The sequence below is a fragment of the Oncorhynchus masou genome, chromosome 11 (assembly GCF_036934945.1).
Source record: "Oncorhynchus masou masou isolate Uvic2021 chromosome 11, UVic_Omas_1.1, whole genome shotgun sequence".
Taxonomy (NCBI): Eukaryota; Metazoa; Chordata; class Actinopteri; order Salmoniformes; family Salmonidae; genus Oncorhynchus; species Oncorhynchus masou.
Window position 1 is genome coordinate 16,948,756 of NC_088222.1, and position 15,036 is coordinate 16,963,791.

The 15,036-nt window shown below is 40.7% G+C and overlaps 1 protein-coding gene across 2 annotated transcripts; it reads left to right on the top strand.

Moving 5' to 3' along the window:
• Window positions 1–239: 239 nt before the first annotated feature.
• LOC135548209 (beta-1,3-galactosyl-O-glycosyl-glycoprotein beta-1,6-N-acetylglucosaminyltransferase 4-like) lies at window positions 240–6,643 on the top strand. 2 transcript variants are annotated; one of them, XM_064977565.1, is made up of 2 exons: window positions 240–621; window positions 3,144–6,643. In XM_064977565.1, the coding sequence occupies exon 2, from the start codon at window positions 3,145–3,147 to the stop codon at window positions 4,477–4,479; it is 1,335 nt and encodes a 444-aa protein (XP_064833637.1). In that variant the 5' UTR covers window positions 240–621; window position 3,144; the 3' UTR covers window positions 4,480–6,643. The 2 variants fall into 2 exon arrangements, with proteins under 2 accessions (XP_064833637.1, XP_064833636.1); XM_064977564.1 differs by having other exon boundaries at window positions 240–616.
• The last annotated feature ends 8,393 nt before the right edge of the window (window positions 6,644–15,036 follow it).

Consider the following 15,036-nt stretch of genomic DNA (forward strand, 5'->3'; position numbering starts at 1 on the left):
TAAATTAATCACGTCATACCATATAAGGTCCAGAGTTTTGCCTGGTTAGGTTACCAGATCAGGAAAACTCCCCTGGCACCAGATAAACTGTCATTTCTCCCATGCATGACTGATTTTACCATGAAAGAACCACAGCAATTTACTACGCATTGCATAATGTAATTGTAAAAGTCATGCACCTCCCCAGCCTAACCAAACCAAACCAAACCACACCGCCACTCCCCTACTTCCTTCCTTCCTTCCTCTCTTTCGTGAAAAGGAAACTTCACTCGGTCTTTATTGCTTCGGTGAAAAGAAAACTTCACTCCGCGTGCTCTGTCAGAGTGTGTGTAAAGAGAGAAATATATAGCACAGCGCATAATTTCAACGTGATGGGACATTCATCGAAGACAGAGCTCTGCAATTAACTTCATCCTTGACAACAACAACACATTGGTGTGGTATCGGGGGTTACCGAACAACAGTCTGACTGTGGAATAAGACTTTGGAGAAATTGATGACAAGTTTACAGATCTGAGTGGGATTGTAGCAGCAGCAAGAGCAAAGGACACATACTTTTCGATTGACCTTGGTCTAAGATGGTTGAAGAGAAAATAATTTGTTATCACTCCAACAAGTAATGTATCTAAATTATGCTGGTGCAAAGAGAAATGTAGTTAACGTGAAATCTTGTAATTCACTGTGAAATTAGTTTATAGCTTTTACCAGAGTATTACATGGTGACCACAAATCACATTCCCATCCACAGTTTTTATGCGAGTAAAGTCATACATATTGTCATAGAAACTGTTCAGTTAAATAACACATGTGACTGCCTATTCCGGTCTTGACACATGCGCTCTAGCCAACAGCTCGCAGATAAAGTGCACGTAGGTTATGACATGATACATTTGTCAAACCGCAGTCAAGCATCGATCATCATGTCACCAGAATAAGACCCTCGATATTTATTGGAAAGCAGCACCAAGCTCATCACTGTACTTTCACCACCCTGTGAAGTAAACCATAATTTATTTAATCTGTAGCCTAATAAACGGTATGGTTTCCTGAGTCCTACTGGAGGACCACACCCCATATCATCGTGTGACTCCATGTGTACTTCAATATGATGGTTATTATATACATATGTGCATAAAGGCATTTCCACCGCAATTTCTCGCATAATTTTACCGCAGAAAAAATGTCCCATATCAAAACGAACATATTGTCGGCATTTATAAAATTGTACAGAAATGTCCTGTTTCCATAACAGCTGTGCTGAATTTTTTTTATACAGTATGATTTTACCGCCATAACTGGTTGGAATCGTTTTTATTGTAGTAATTCAACTAAATTCAATAAACTGTATTTATCCTCAAGGGCAACACAATTTCACTCAATTCGTGTAAATATGTACACAGTATTTCAACCGATTTCGTGTGTTTTTATGTGGCTTAATCAGTTTGAAATCACACACACACACACACACACACACACACACACACACACACACACACACACACACACACACACACACACACACACACACACACACACACGTGTGTGTGACTTCATACATAGGGGAAGAAAAAAAATGTAAAACCAAACTTTGGAACCATCTTTTGAAAGTTAATTGAGCAATGCATTTTGGGCAATGGTGTTCTACACTATCATTTAGAAAAACAAAAGTTTATTCTTTCAGTGAAATACGGAACCGCTCCGCATTTTATCGAACGGGCGAAAACCTTCAATGTTATGTTATAATTATGTAAAATTCGCAACGAGCCAGGCGGCCCAAACTGTTGCATATACCCTGACTCTGCATGCAATGAACGCAAGAGAAGTGACACAATTTCCTAGTTAATAATGCCTTTGTGACATTTCTTAACTAAATATGCAGGTTCAAAAAATACTGTGTATTGATTTTAAGAAAGGGATGTTTATGGTTAGGTCAATTTGTGCAAAGATTGTTTTTTTGTGTGAATGTGCTTTTGTTATATCATCACCCTTTTGACGAAGTTAAAAATATGATAATTTAATAGGCACCGCATTGATTATATGCAATGCAGGACAAGCTAGTTAACCTAGTAATATCATCAAGCATGTGTAGTTAACTAGTGATGTGAAGATTGATCGTTTTTTTAAAGATAAATGTAATGCTAGCTAGCAATTTAACATGGCTCCTTGCATCCACAACATCCGTTTGACGCTGCACTCTCGTAACAGGTGGTTAGTTTGCCACAGTTTCCTCATGGATTACAATGTAATCTGCCATAATCGGCGTCCATAAAGGCAGATTACCTCAACCGGTGTGGCAGGTTCCCGCGCTTCAGCAGGGGTGACCGGTCCGCTCCTGATCCCCGGGTTCGTTCCCTTTGTCAGCATCCTGCGGCTGTAGTCGGGGAAGGGGTACTGTCACGTATACTCCCTCTCCGGCCTCTAGGTCATCAGGCTGCTGATTATCCCGCACACCTGTCGCCATCGTCAAGCGCACCAGCGCCTCATGACACTCACCTGGACTTCCCCGATATCTTTCACTCCTCTTGATTTTTTTCCTCAGGTGTTATTGACTCTGTTTCATGTCGGTGCGTTTTTGTGTTTTATTGTTCTGTTTATTTATTAAAACACTCACTCCCTGTACTTGCTTCTCGACTCTCAGCGCACTCGTTACAACTGTACACTAACATGGCAAAACAGAAACCATAGCTACTCTAATTGAACCTATATGGACACATAGTGTGTCATAGCCTAAGTGATTATTAGAAAATATGAATAAAGCATACTGAACTCGAGCTGTACCACTGTCATTAGCTAAACAGTTCCAGTACAGCTATGGGTTCACAGCTCTTTTCTTATCTCTGACCCTAACTCTCATTTCATGTCCACATCTTGGCTCAACCCTAATCCTAGCCGTAGCCCTTTGAAACTCATCTTTTTCCATCGACTGCAATGTATTTGGGGTATTCAATTAGGAACCCCATTAGCCGCTCCAATTGACCTAAGCAAAGTCAATGGGTTGATTCCTAACTTTTCGCAAAATGTGAGATGACGTTTTCCTGTGATATCATGTTGACTTTACAGAGCAAGGTGATTATTTTTGTTAACAGATCAAATAACTAGCTATCTAGTTATTTATTAACTATTATTCTTTTGTCTCACCACAGAATGAAAATTAGATGTGTTTATCCAAGCAAACTGCGGAAGAAGCATTTTATTTCTTCATTATCGTCGCTGTTGGTGATCTGTGCCTTGCTGCTGCTCTGCCTAAAGGTCACCGTTAAAAACAGTGTGACTATTGAACAGTACGGGACTACCGCAGGCTACGATGACGTCGAGCCTCCCCACCGCTACAACATTGACTGCAATGCCATCTACAACATGGATCCGGCCGAGGTGGGGAAGTCACTGGTCATCAGAAAACAAGGGGTGGTGTGGGAGCAGGATGAGAGCTTGATCAACCTGACCTCTAACTGCCCGCGCTACCTCCGCTCCCGGGGCTATGGCACCGTCCAGGTGTCCGAGGAGGAACAGGCCTTTCCACTGGCTTACTCCCTGGTGGTCCACAAATCTGCCTTCATGGTGGACAAGATCCTCCGGGCCGTCTACACCCCTAACAATATCTACTGTATCCACTACGACCTGAAGTCATCAGAACTGTTCAAAGAGGCCATGGAGGGTCTGGTCCGCTGTCTGCCCAACGTCTTTATCGCCTCTAAGCTGGAGACAGTGATGTACGCCAGCATTAGCCGCCTCAAAGCCGACCTTAACTGCCTGTCTGACCTCATGGGGTCAGAGGTCAAGTGGAGGTATGTCATCAACCTGTGCGGCCAGGACTTTCCCTTGCGCTCCAACATAGAGCTGGTGGCCGACCTGAAGAAGCTCCAGGGGGGTAATATGATGGAGACGAGTCGTCCAAGCAAATACAAGAAGCAGCGTTTCTCCTTCCACCACAAGCTGCAGGACGCCGCCTTCGGGTACATCCAGATGCCAGTGAAAACCGACAAGGCCAAGGAGCCTCCCCCACGCGGCATCCAGATGTTCATCGGCAGTGCCTACTTCGTGCTCTCGTGGGAGTTTGTAGCGTATGTGAACACGTCTACACTGGCTAGGGATTTCCTGGTGTGGTCGAACGACACCTACTCCCCAGACGAACACTTCTGGGCCACTCTGACACGGGTGCCGGGCGTGCCGGGCGAGGTGCCCCGGGCCCAGGCCGACGTCACAGACCTAATGAGCAAGACCAGGCTGGTGAAGTGGAGTTACCTGGAGGGACCACTTTACCCAACATGCACAGGGAAACATGTCCGCAGTGTGTGTATCTATGGGGCTGGGGAGCTGTACTGGCTCATGAACTACGGCAGCTGGTTCGCCAATAAGGTGGATCCCAAAGTTGACCCAGTTCTTATCCAATGTCTGGAGGAGAAATTAGAGGAGAAACAGAGACTCTTGGTCAAGGCTAAGAAGTCACAACCAGAGACTCCCTCCTCTGGAAAATGTTAAATTAATTGATGAGTGATTGATGGATTAATAATTGCTTGATTCATGTTGGAATATGGACTACTGTAATTACAGCACCATTTTAGTATATATATTTATTTTTTTACAGTTTTTGTGTGTGAGTTGATTATGTCAGAAACTTAATTGAGGTGTGCTTTAAGGTACTAATGAAAGATTACATGGCATGCTGGATGAGAGACTCTGTCAGGTCTCTGGGTTAGAGTTAAACTATTGTTTTGCACCTTGATACTTGAAATGGGGAATGTTTGTCATAGCCTGACTTGAATGTGATATGGATCAGGGTAACAACCAGGGTATAACCTCTGCTCACAGGGTGAAAGCCTGTGACAACCAGTGTATAACGACTATGTATATTTAACCAATACCCACTGAACACAAACTGGTTGAGTCAAATCAAAATCTAATTTTATTTGTCACATTTGGGCCAAAGTAAAATGTTTAGACTGGTGATTTCTAAAGTGATTTCTCTGTTTCTCAAAGCAATACTCAATCCAGATGTTGCTTTAATGATTTCAATGAAAGAGTATTTTTAAGAGATAAATAAATGTGAAAGAAAGCGGGGCAGAGACATAGAACGTGTTTGTATCCCGAAGGAGGAGTTTACCTTTGACTCCAGATTGAGGTCAAAGACCACATGTTATCCTCTCACATCCCATGTTAGAAGGGGACATGCAGATCTGTATCATGACTACCTCTCAAGCCCATCAAATAATTGTGAATATTGGTGCAACAAGCTCTGCTTTGCTCTTTATCTATCTTAGTATCATCTGTCACATACCCAAACTGTCAGGACGTTTTGCATAAATAAACCCCTAGTTTATTTAATAGTGAATGTACCCACATGATAATGCAGTATAATGAGTATTTAAAGGGGAATCAGAGGGTAAACAGGGGAAATGTTAGCTCTGGATCAATAGTTTCCACCACACTTAACAGCTGCCTAAAGTTGCCTTTACAAACAGAGTAAAGCCAATAATGATCACACATGAACACTCCTATTAGAAGTGAAACAGCCTTTTTATACCAGGTTTTCCAATTGAGAAACTCCATGGCAGTAGTTTCAGAAATGATTTTAAAAAAACATGAAATCAACCTACACATCGTGAAAACAATGTAATAAGCACATAATGGACTAGGGAAAGTAGCAGACATTTTGGTTCTTGTGTTTAACTTGTCTTTGAATAAAAGTTGGATTTTAACTGGTCATACTGTATATTAAAAAACCTTTACTAAGATTAGAAAAGAGTTTTACCACCAAGACTTTGACTACTCAGATTAGAGGGATTTAGTCAGGCTAACTCACTGAAAGTTATTATAATGTCTACCAGTGTTTGTGTTAGGCATTGGCATCTCCATACAATGTTAATTAGTTATGTTACGTTCCTCAGCAAGAAAGCCAAAAATGTTCCTCAAACAGAAGGCGGAAATAACAAAGAGTCACTGACAACAAACAAATCGAAACAGATGGGGTTTTAGGACAGGTTCTGAAAGACAATTGTGGGGGTGTCCACTGAATGTTGACTAGCAACAACAACGGGGACCTAAAAGACACCCACCATGAGTACCCACTAAATTTACCCAATAAGAGGCCAACAAAAGAAAAACCCACACCAAACTTAAAGACAGGAAGCAAACCAAAAAGTGGAGCTACATGAGAGCTACAGTCCGGGTACCAGCCTTTTAAGCTAACATTCCACTCCTGCAAATAACAGGAGTGGCAAGGAGTAGAATGTAATATCTAAACAGAGACAGCAATCAGGCTAAGATGACCTGGGTCGTTACTGTCACGAATAGTACCGATGTTGACTCCCCTTCTGGTTCAGGTGGCGCTCGGCGGTCGTCGTCGCCGGTCTCCTAGCTGCCACCGATCCTTTGTTCTGTGTTTTGTTCCTTTGTTTTTGTCTAATTGGTTTCACCTGTTCCTTGTTTGGTTGTTAGGGTGGGGTTATTTAAGTTGGTTTAGCCCGCTTCTCTTTGTGCGGGCTTGTTCTACTGTATTGTGAGAGGTGTTAGTATTTTGTGTTGGGTTTTACGCTGTCCTAGTATTTTACCATAAGGGTCCTATTTGTTTTATAGTTTCGCCTGTGTTGGGTAAATACTATTTTGATCTTTTGATTACGGACATTAAAGCGTGTTTTTTCCCGCATCCTTTGCTCTCTGCGCCTGACTCCACACACACTCACTCATTGAGCATTACAGTTACACAAAATTAGACCCTTTTTGGTAGTGTAACTTTGTAAAAAAAATGTATATGATTTATTTCACCAAATTGTTATATTCTGTCATGAAGAGTACATGTTCAAATAAATAAAAAACATGTTTTCATGTTTAAATTAATATGGTAAGTGAAAATAAAGTGGCAGGGTAGCCTAGTGGTTAGAGCATTGGACTAGTAACCGAAAGATTGCAAGTTCAAATCCCAGAGCTGACAAGGTACAAATCTGTCATTCTGCCCCTGAACAGGCAGTTAACCCACTGTTCCTAAGCTGTCATTGAAAATAAGAATTTGTTAACTGACTTGCCTAGTAAAATAAAGATAAAATAAAAGGGTTGACCATAACAGGGTTGATGATTTCATCTTAGATCATCCAGAAATCCCCCTGTGACAGGGGAAATGGAAGCTTGTTGTGTGCAACAGGGAGATTCAATTGAATGTGAGCCTCACAAAACATCTAAAAGGTATCTATGGGTAACAGGGTTGAAGTGTTATACTCGGCTCACTCATTTTTCCAACACAAAACACCAGAAAATGTCCAGAAAGAGTAGATCCAGCTCGTCTGCTTTTACTCTATGATTTTACTATTAGATGTTCTGTTTCTTAAAAAACAAACATTTAAAAATAAATCGTTCCACCATATTTGTATTTATTATGGATCCCCATTAGCTGCTGCCAATGTTATCGTGTGTGTGTATGCATGTGTCTGTGCCTATGTATATGTTGCTTCACAGTCCCCGCTGTTCCATAAGGTGTATTTTATCTGTTTTTAAAATAACATTTTACTGCTCGCATCAGTCACTTGATGTGGAATAGAGTTCCATGTAGTCCTAGTCTGTACTGGACTTGGGGACTGTGAAGAGACCTCTTGTGGCATGTCTTGTGGGGTATGCATGTCCGAGCTGTGCGCCAGTAGTTCAAACAGACAGCTTGGTGCATTCAACATGTCAATACCTCTCATAAATACAAGTAGTGATGAAGTCAATCTCTCCTCCACTTTGAGCCCGGAGAGATTGACATGCATATTATTAATACATCCAAGAGCCAGCCGTGCTGCCCTGTTCTCAGCCAAAACGTCTATTTTTGTGGCACCTGACAACACCACTGAACAGGTGCGACAAAACTAGGGCCTGTTGGACCTGCCTTGTTGATAGTGTTGTTAAGAAGGTAGAGCAGCACTTCATTATGGTCAGACTTCTCCCCATCTTAGCTACTGTTGTTTTGACTATGTTTTGACCATGACAGTTCACAATCCAGGGTTATTCCAAGCAGTTTAGTCACTTCAGCTTGCTCAATTTCCACATCATTTATTACAAGATTTAGTTGTGGTTTAGGGTTTAGTGAGTGCTAAATACAATGCTGTTAGTTTTAGAAATATTTAGGACTAACTTATTCCTTGCCACCTACTGTGAAATTAACTGCAGCTTTTAAGTGTTGCAGTCATTTCTGTCGCTGTAGTAGCTGACGTGTACAGTTGAAGTCGGAAGTTTACATACACAGGTTGGAGTCATTAAAACTTGTTTTTCAACCACTCCACAAATTTTTTGTTAACAAACTATAGTTTTGGCAAGTCGGTTAAGATATCTACTTTGTGCATGACACAAGGAATTTTTCCAACATTTGTTTACAGACTATCACGCCCTGGTCGTAGTATATTGTGTTTGTCTTTATTTATTTGGTCAGGCCGGGGTGTGACATGGGTTTATTGTGGTGTGTTTTGTCTTGGGGTGTTGTTAGGTGTTGGGTGTGTGGCTTAGTGGGGGTATCTAGCTTAGTCCATGGCTGTCTTGAGTGGTTCTCAATCAGAGGCAGGTGTTTATCGTTGTCTCTGATTGGGAACCATATTTAGGCAGCCATATTCTTTTAGTATTTCGTGGGTGATTGTCTCTGTGTTTGTGGTCACCAGATAGGCTGTATAGGTTTTCACGTCCATTCTTTGTTTTGTTCGTTATTTCATGTCTAGTTCATTTCATTAAAGAACATGAATAACCACCAAGGTGCTTTTTGGTCCGCTTCTCCTTCGACAGACGAGAACTGTTACACAGACAGATTATTTCACTTATAATTCACGACATCACAATTCCAGTGGGTCAGAAGTTTACATACACTAAGTTGGCTGTGCCTTTAAACTGCTTGGAAAATGCCAAAAAATGATGTCATGGCTTTAGAAGCTTCTGATAGGCTAATTGACATCATTTGAGTCAATTGAAGGTGTACCTGTGGATGTACTTCAAGGCCTACCTTCAAACTCCGTGCCTCTTTGCTTGACATCATGGGTGAAAATCTAAATCAATCAGCCAAGACCTCAGAAAAAAATGTAAACCTCCACAAGTCTGGTTTATCCTTGGGAGCAATTTCCAGACGCCTGAAGGTACCACGTTCATCTGTAACAACAATAGTACGCAAGTATAAGCGCCATGGGACCACGCAGCCTTCATACCACTCAGGAAGGAGACGCGTTCTGTCTCCTAGAGATTAACGTACTTTGGTGTGAAAAGTGCAAATCAATCCCAGAACAACAGCAAAGGACATTGTGAAGATGCTGGAGGGAACAGGTACAAAAGTTTCTATATCTACAGTAAATTGAGTCCTATATCGACTTAAACTGAAAGGCCACTCAGCAAGGAAGAAGCCACTGCTCCAAAACCGCCATAAAAAAAATCCAGACTATGGTTTGCAACTGCACATTGGGACACAGATTTTACTTTATGAGAAATGTCCTCTTGTCTGATGAAACAAAAATAGAACTGTTTGGCCATAATGATCATCGTTATGTTGGGAGCAAAAAGGGGGAGGCTTGCAAGCTGAAGAACACCATCCCAACCGTGAAGCACCTGGGTGGCAGCATCATGTTGTGGGGGTGATTTGCTGCAGGAGGGACTGGTGCACTTCACAAAATAGATGGCACCATGAGGAAGGGGAAATTATGTGGATATATTGAAGCAACAGACATCAGTCAGGAAGTTAAAGCTTGGTAACAAATGGTTTTTCCAAATGGACAATGACCCCAAGCATACTTCCAAAGTTGTGGCAAAATGGCTTAAGCACAAGTTATTGGACTGGCATCACAAAGCCCTGACATAAATTCTATAGAAAATGTGTGGGCAGAACTGAAAAAGTGTGTGCGAGCAAGGAGGCCTACAAACCTGACTCAGTTACACCAGCCCTGTCAGGAAGAATAGGTCAAAATTCGCCCAACTTATTGTGGGAAGCTTGTGGAAGGCTACCTGAGATGTTTGAACCAAGTTAAACAACTTAAAGGCAATGCTACCAAATACTAATTGAGTGTATGTAAACTCCTGACCCACTGGGAATGTGATGAAAGAAACAAGAGCTGAAATAAATCATTCTGTCTACTATTATTCCGACATTTCACATTCTTAAAACAAGTGGTGATCCTAACTGGCCTAAGACATGGAATTTTTACTTTGATTAAATGTCAGGAATTGTGAAAAACTGAGTTTAAATGTATTTGGTTAAGGTGTCTGTAAACTTCCGACATCAACTGTATATTGTTGCGTCATCCGTATATATAGGCACACCGGCTTTACTCATATCAAGTGGCATGTTGTTAGTAAAGATTGAAAAAGTAAGGGGCCTCTACAGCTGCCCTGGAAAATTCCTGATTCTACCTGGATTATGTTGGAAAGGCTTCTATTAAACAACACCCTCTGTGTTCTGTTAGACAGGTAACTCTTTATCCACAATATAGCAGGGGGTGTAAAGCCATAACACGTTCTAGAACACCTTCTGTGTTCTGTTAGACTGGTAACTCTTTATCCACAATATAGCAGGGGGTGTAAAGCCACAACACATTCTAGAACACCTTCTGTGTTCTGTTAGACTGGTAACTCTTTATCCACAATATAGCAGGGGGTGTAAAGCCACAACACATTCTAGAACACCTTCTGTGTTCTGTTAGACTGGTAACTCTTTATCCACAATATAGCAGGGGGTGTAAAGCCATAACACATTCTAGAACACCCTCTGTTCTGTTAGACTGGTAACTCTTTATCTACATTATAGCAGGGGGTGTAAATCCATAGCACAAGTTGTTTTTTAGACTATGATCGATAATGTCAACAAAACAGCCCCCACAATTATTTTATCATACATTTCTCTCAGACAATCATCAGTCATTTGTATAAGTGCTGTGCTTGTTGAATGTCCTTCCCTATAAGCGTGCTGAAAGTTTGTTGTCAATTTGTTTACTGTGAAATAGCATTGTATGTAGTCAAACACACTTTTTTCCAAAAGTTTCCTACTGGTTGGTAGCAGGCTGATTGGTCGGCTATTTGAGCCATTAAAGGGGGCTTTACTATTCTTAGGTACTAGAATGACTTTATTTTCCCTCCAAGCCTGAGGGCACACACTTTCTAGTAGGCTTAATTTCAATATGTGGCGAATATGAGTGGCAATATTGTCTGCTATTTTCCTCAGTAATTTTCCATCCAAGTTGTCAGACCCCGGTGGCTTGTCATTGTTGATAGACAACAACAAAAAATTCACCTCTTCCACACTGACTTTACGGAATTCAAAATTACAATGCTAGTCTTTCATAATTTGGTCCGATATGCCTGGATGTGTTGTGTCAGCGTTTGTTGCTGGCATGTCATGCCTAAGTTTGCTAATCTTCCCAATTCAAAAAATCATTAAAGAAGTTGTCAATATAGTTTTTTCAGCCGGACTTACTTGCCATTCCTTTTGCCTCTCTCAACCATAACATTTTTCAATTCCTCATCAATTCAAGGGGATTTAACCGTTTTTACAGTCATTTTCTTAATTGGTACATGTTTATTAGTAACTGGAATAAGCAATCGTAAATGTGTGAAGTTTGTTTGCTCCTTATAATACACCACGGACCCAAAAATATTATTTACATCAACAACATAGGAATCACTACAAACTTATTGTTTGACCTCTTATACACTAAATTAGGCCCAGCCATGGGAACTTTGATTTTCCTAGATATGGCTACTATATCGTGATCACCACATCCGATGGATCTGGATACTGCTTTCAAGCTAATTTCTGTAGCATTAGTAAAGATGTGATCAATACATGTTGATTTAATTCCTGTACTGTTTGTAACTACCCTGTAGGTTGACTGATAACCTGAACCAGGTTGTAGATACTGGTTACAGTTTGGAGCTTTTTCTTGAGTGGGCTGCTTGATGAAAGCCAGTCAATATTTTAATCACCCAGAAAATATATCTCTCTGTTGATATAACATACATCATCAAGCATTTCACACACATTATCCAGATACTGACTGTTAGCACTTGGTGGTCTATAGCAGCTTCCCACCAGAATGAGCTTAAGGTGAGGCAGATGAACCTGTAGCCATATTACTTCAACAGTATTTAACATGAGATCCTCTCTAATCTTTACAGGAATGTGGTTCTGAATATAAACAGCAACACCTCCACCACTGGCATTTCTATCTTTTCTGTAAATGTTATAACCTTGTATTGCTACCACTGTAAAGGTATTATCTAAGTGAGTTTCAGAGATGTCATTTGATACTAGCAAACTATTGATTTCATGAACCTTGCTCCTTAAGCAACATATGTTAACGTGGGCTATTTTGAGCACTTTTCTTCTGGGATGTTTACTTGTTTTCATTGCTTTACTGGAAAGCTTGGCAGAAGTAGATATTCTCATGTTATTTGTGTTAGTGCAGGGTGAGCTGTACACAGTGGACCTCCTCCTAGGGCACACCGACTTAGTGCTAACAGTATAAATCTGGTTCATAGGCACAGGATTACTGCGTACAATAACTGTGGGATCAGCAGAGGCATTCAGGGCAGTTAGAGGGACATAAATTAGGTTACTTACAACGCCCCTAAGACAATGTACATCTGCTGAAGCTTTATGACAATACAGCGACACAATGGTAGGGATTAGTTGAGCTGGGCTTGGATCATTGATAAGTCATTGTCTAAACGCAGCCTTATCGTGCTGTGAAAGGATCCAGGATCCCAAATGATTTGGGTGGATCCCATCCTCCTTATAAAACGTGTTTTGTTTTCAAAAGGTATAGAAATTGTCAACAAAAGTTACACCCATTGAGCTGCAGTAATCACGTAGCCAGTTGTGAAGATAAAGAATCCTGCTAAAGCGTTCAGTGCCGCGATTCAGAGATGGCAGAGGGCCAGATATGATCGGTCTTTTGTTAGTGTTTAGCAGAGAGTCAATCAACTCTTTAAAATCCAGTTTCAACTGTGCAGAACTGCCCTTCATAATGTCATTAAAACCAGATGGACTACGATAGAATCGATTTCCATGTCATTTATTCGAGCTCCGGGATAGGACATTGTTTTTGCACCAGGAATGGTCACATTTCTTACCATAGAACTACCCAATATCATGGCTGGCGAGAAGGACGAGGAAATCCGCCCACTCCCATGTTTCACAGGATTTGGAGAACCCTTAATGGACCAGCGAGAGGCAGAATAACTTGAGCCCATTTCTCCCAGCACCTGGTGTAGGCCTCCGACAGATGGAGAAGCTCTGCTCGATCCAGAGCAGGGATGGAAGGTTGCCGACGTCGAATCTGGAAGTCGTAGGATTATGCACTGCGGACGCAGACACAAGCATCCCAAGCAGCGAATGTTGCATGTAACGGTTAGTGGTGTAACAGTTTTCCATGTAGTCTATATTAAAGGGCACTTCATTTAAAAGGCTTTTAAAATTCAATATTTGTGCACAATTTCTACTTAAAATATATTCCGTTTGAAAAGATCTACCTGAAGCTGTAAGAGCTGTTGTTCCCAAACCATTGCAGTTAACAACTGTAAAGGATTTGGCCATGTTTCAAGTGTGTGAAGATGGATGGAGTAAAATGAAGAAAGATGTGTGGAAGGGCGATGGTGTTGCAAGTGCGTCATTCTATGAAAATGATGGCTTTTTGAACAGACAACTTTTACAAATTGTTATTCTTTTTTTTAAATCAAAACTTAGTCTGATAATAGTTAACCTCTTAATATTATAAATCAACATAAATGACAGCCTAACATATTTTAATATTTTTACTACATTACATTAAAAAAAATGCTTGTGCTGCCTTTTTGTCACTGGTATTACCTATATTTTAGATGACAATACAGGCTTTCTAGAATGTAATTTCAGTCTTTAATTTGCATATATAATCAAAGACAGAAATGGTTTATGGTAATACAAAAAAATGGTTTGGATTGGTAGTAATTGACTTTAAACATGCATCTGTAAAATTCTATTGTCTGACATTTTTCCATTTACACTCGTTTTTTTTGTAACAGAAATAATTGAGGTGAGTCATCAAAATTGAATGATCGTATCCTTAAACTGTTTACTAATGAATGTATCAACAGTTAGGTAGATACAAAAAACATATTCAATCAAATTGGGCAACTCTGATGGCAGAACACCAACATGCCATACAGTAATACCAGTGACACAATGTAACACCAGTGACACAATGTAACACCAATGACAAACATAAGATTATTTCAAAGAAATGTTATTCATTTATTAGCAAAGATTAAGACCAAAGATTTCATAGAGATGAGTTGGATGAACAATAAAATGAGGGTTATTGGTCAAAGATTAAGACCAAAAGATGAAGCCTATTGACCAAAAGACGATGCCTAAAACGTGTCTTTCATAACACAATAGTGTCATACAGACATATTAAACATGTCCACTAGAACATTAGAAACACTAACATTGAACATAAACTAAAACTGTTTTTCTAACCGCACTGATACAATTATGTAGGATTTGCTCACCTGATTCACTAATCAAGGGCATGCTGATTAGTTGACCAGTTGAAAGGTGTGAGCTGTGGAGTAGTTCAAATACATGGAACGGCTGGGGGTCCTCAAGGAGAAGTTTGAGAACCATTGGTGCAATGTAGAGGCTACAATCCGAGAAGACACTGCCTTGTCCTGATCTGATCTGGAAAACCCAATCTGCCTCATATTGTTTAAACAGCCTCTTGGATGAACCGACCTGTCCACATGCTACCTGGACAAGCTATGGACCCTGGGGGTAGAAGCAAACAGGTAACCGAGCTATAACTAGGCCACAACAAACAGATAACCAGGCTATAACTAGGCCACAACAAACAGATAACCAGGCTATAACTAGGCCACAACAAACAGATAACCAGGCTCTAACTAGGCCACAACAAACAGATTAGCAGGCTATAACTAGGACACAACAAACAGATAACCAGGCTATAACTAGGCCACAATAAACAGATTAGTAGGCTATAACTAGGCCACAACAAACAGATAACCAGGCTATAACTAGGCCACAACAAACAGATTAGTAGGCTATAA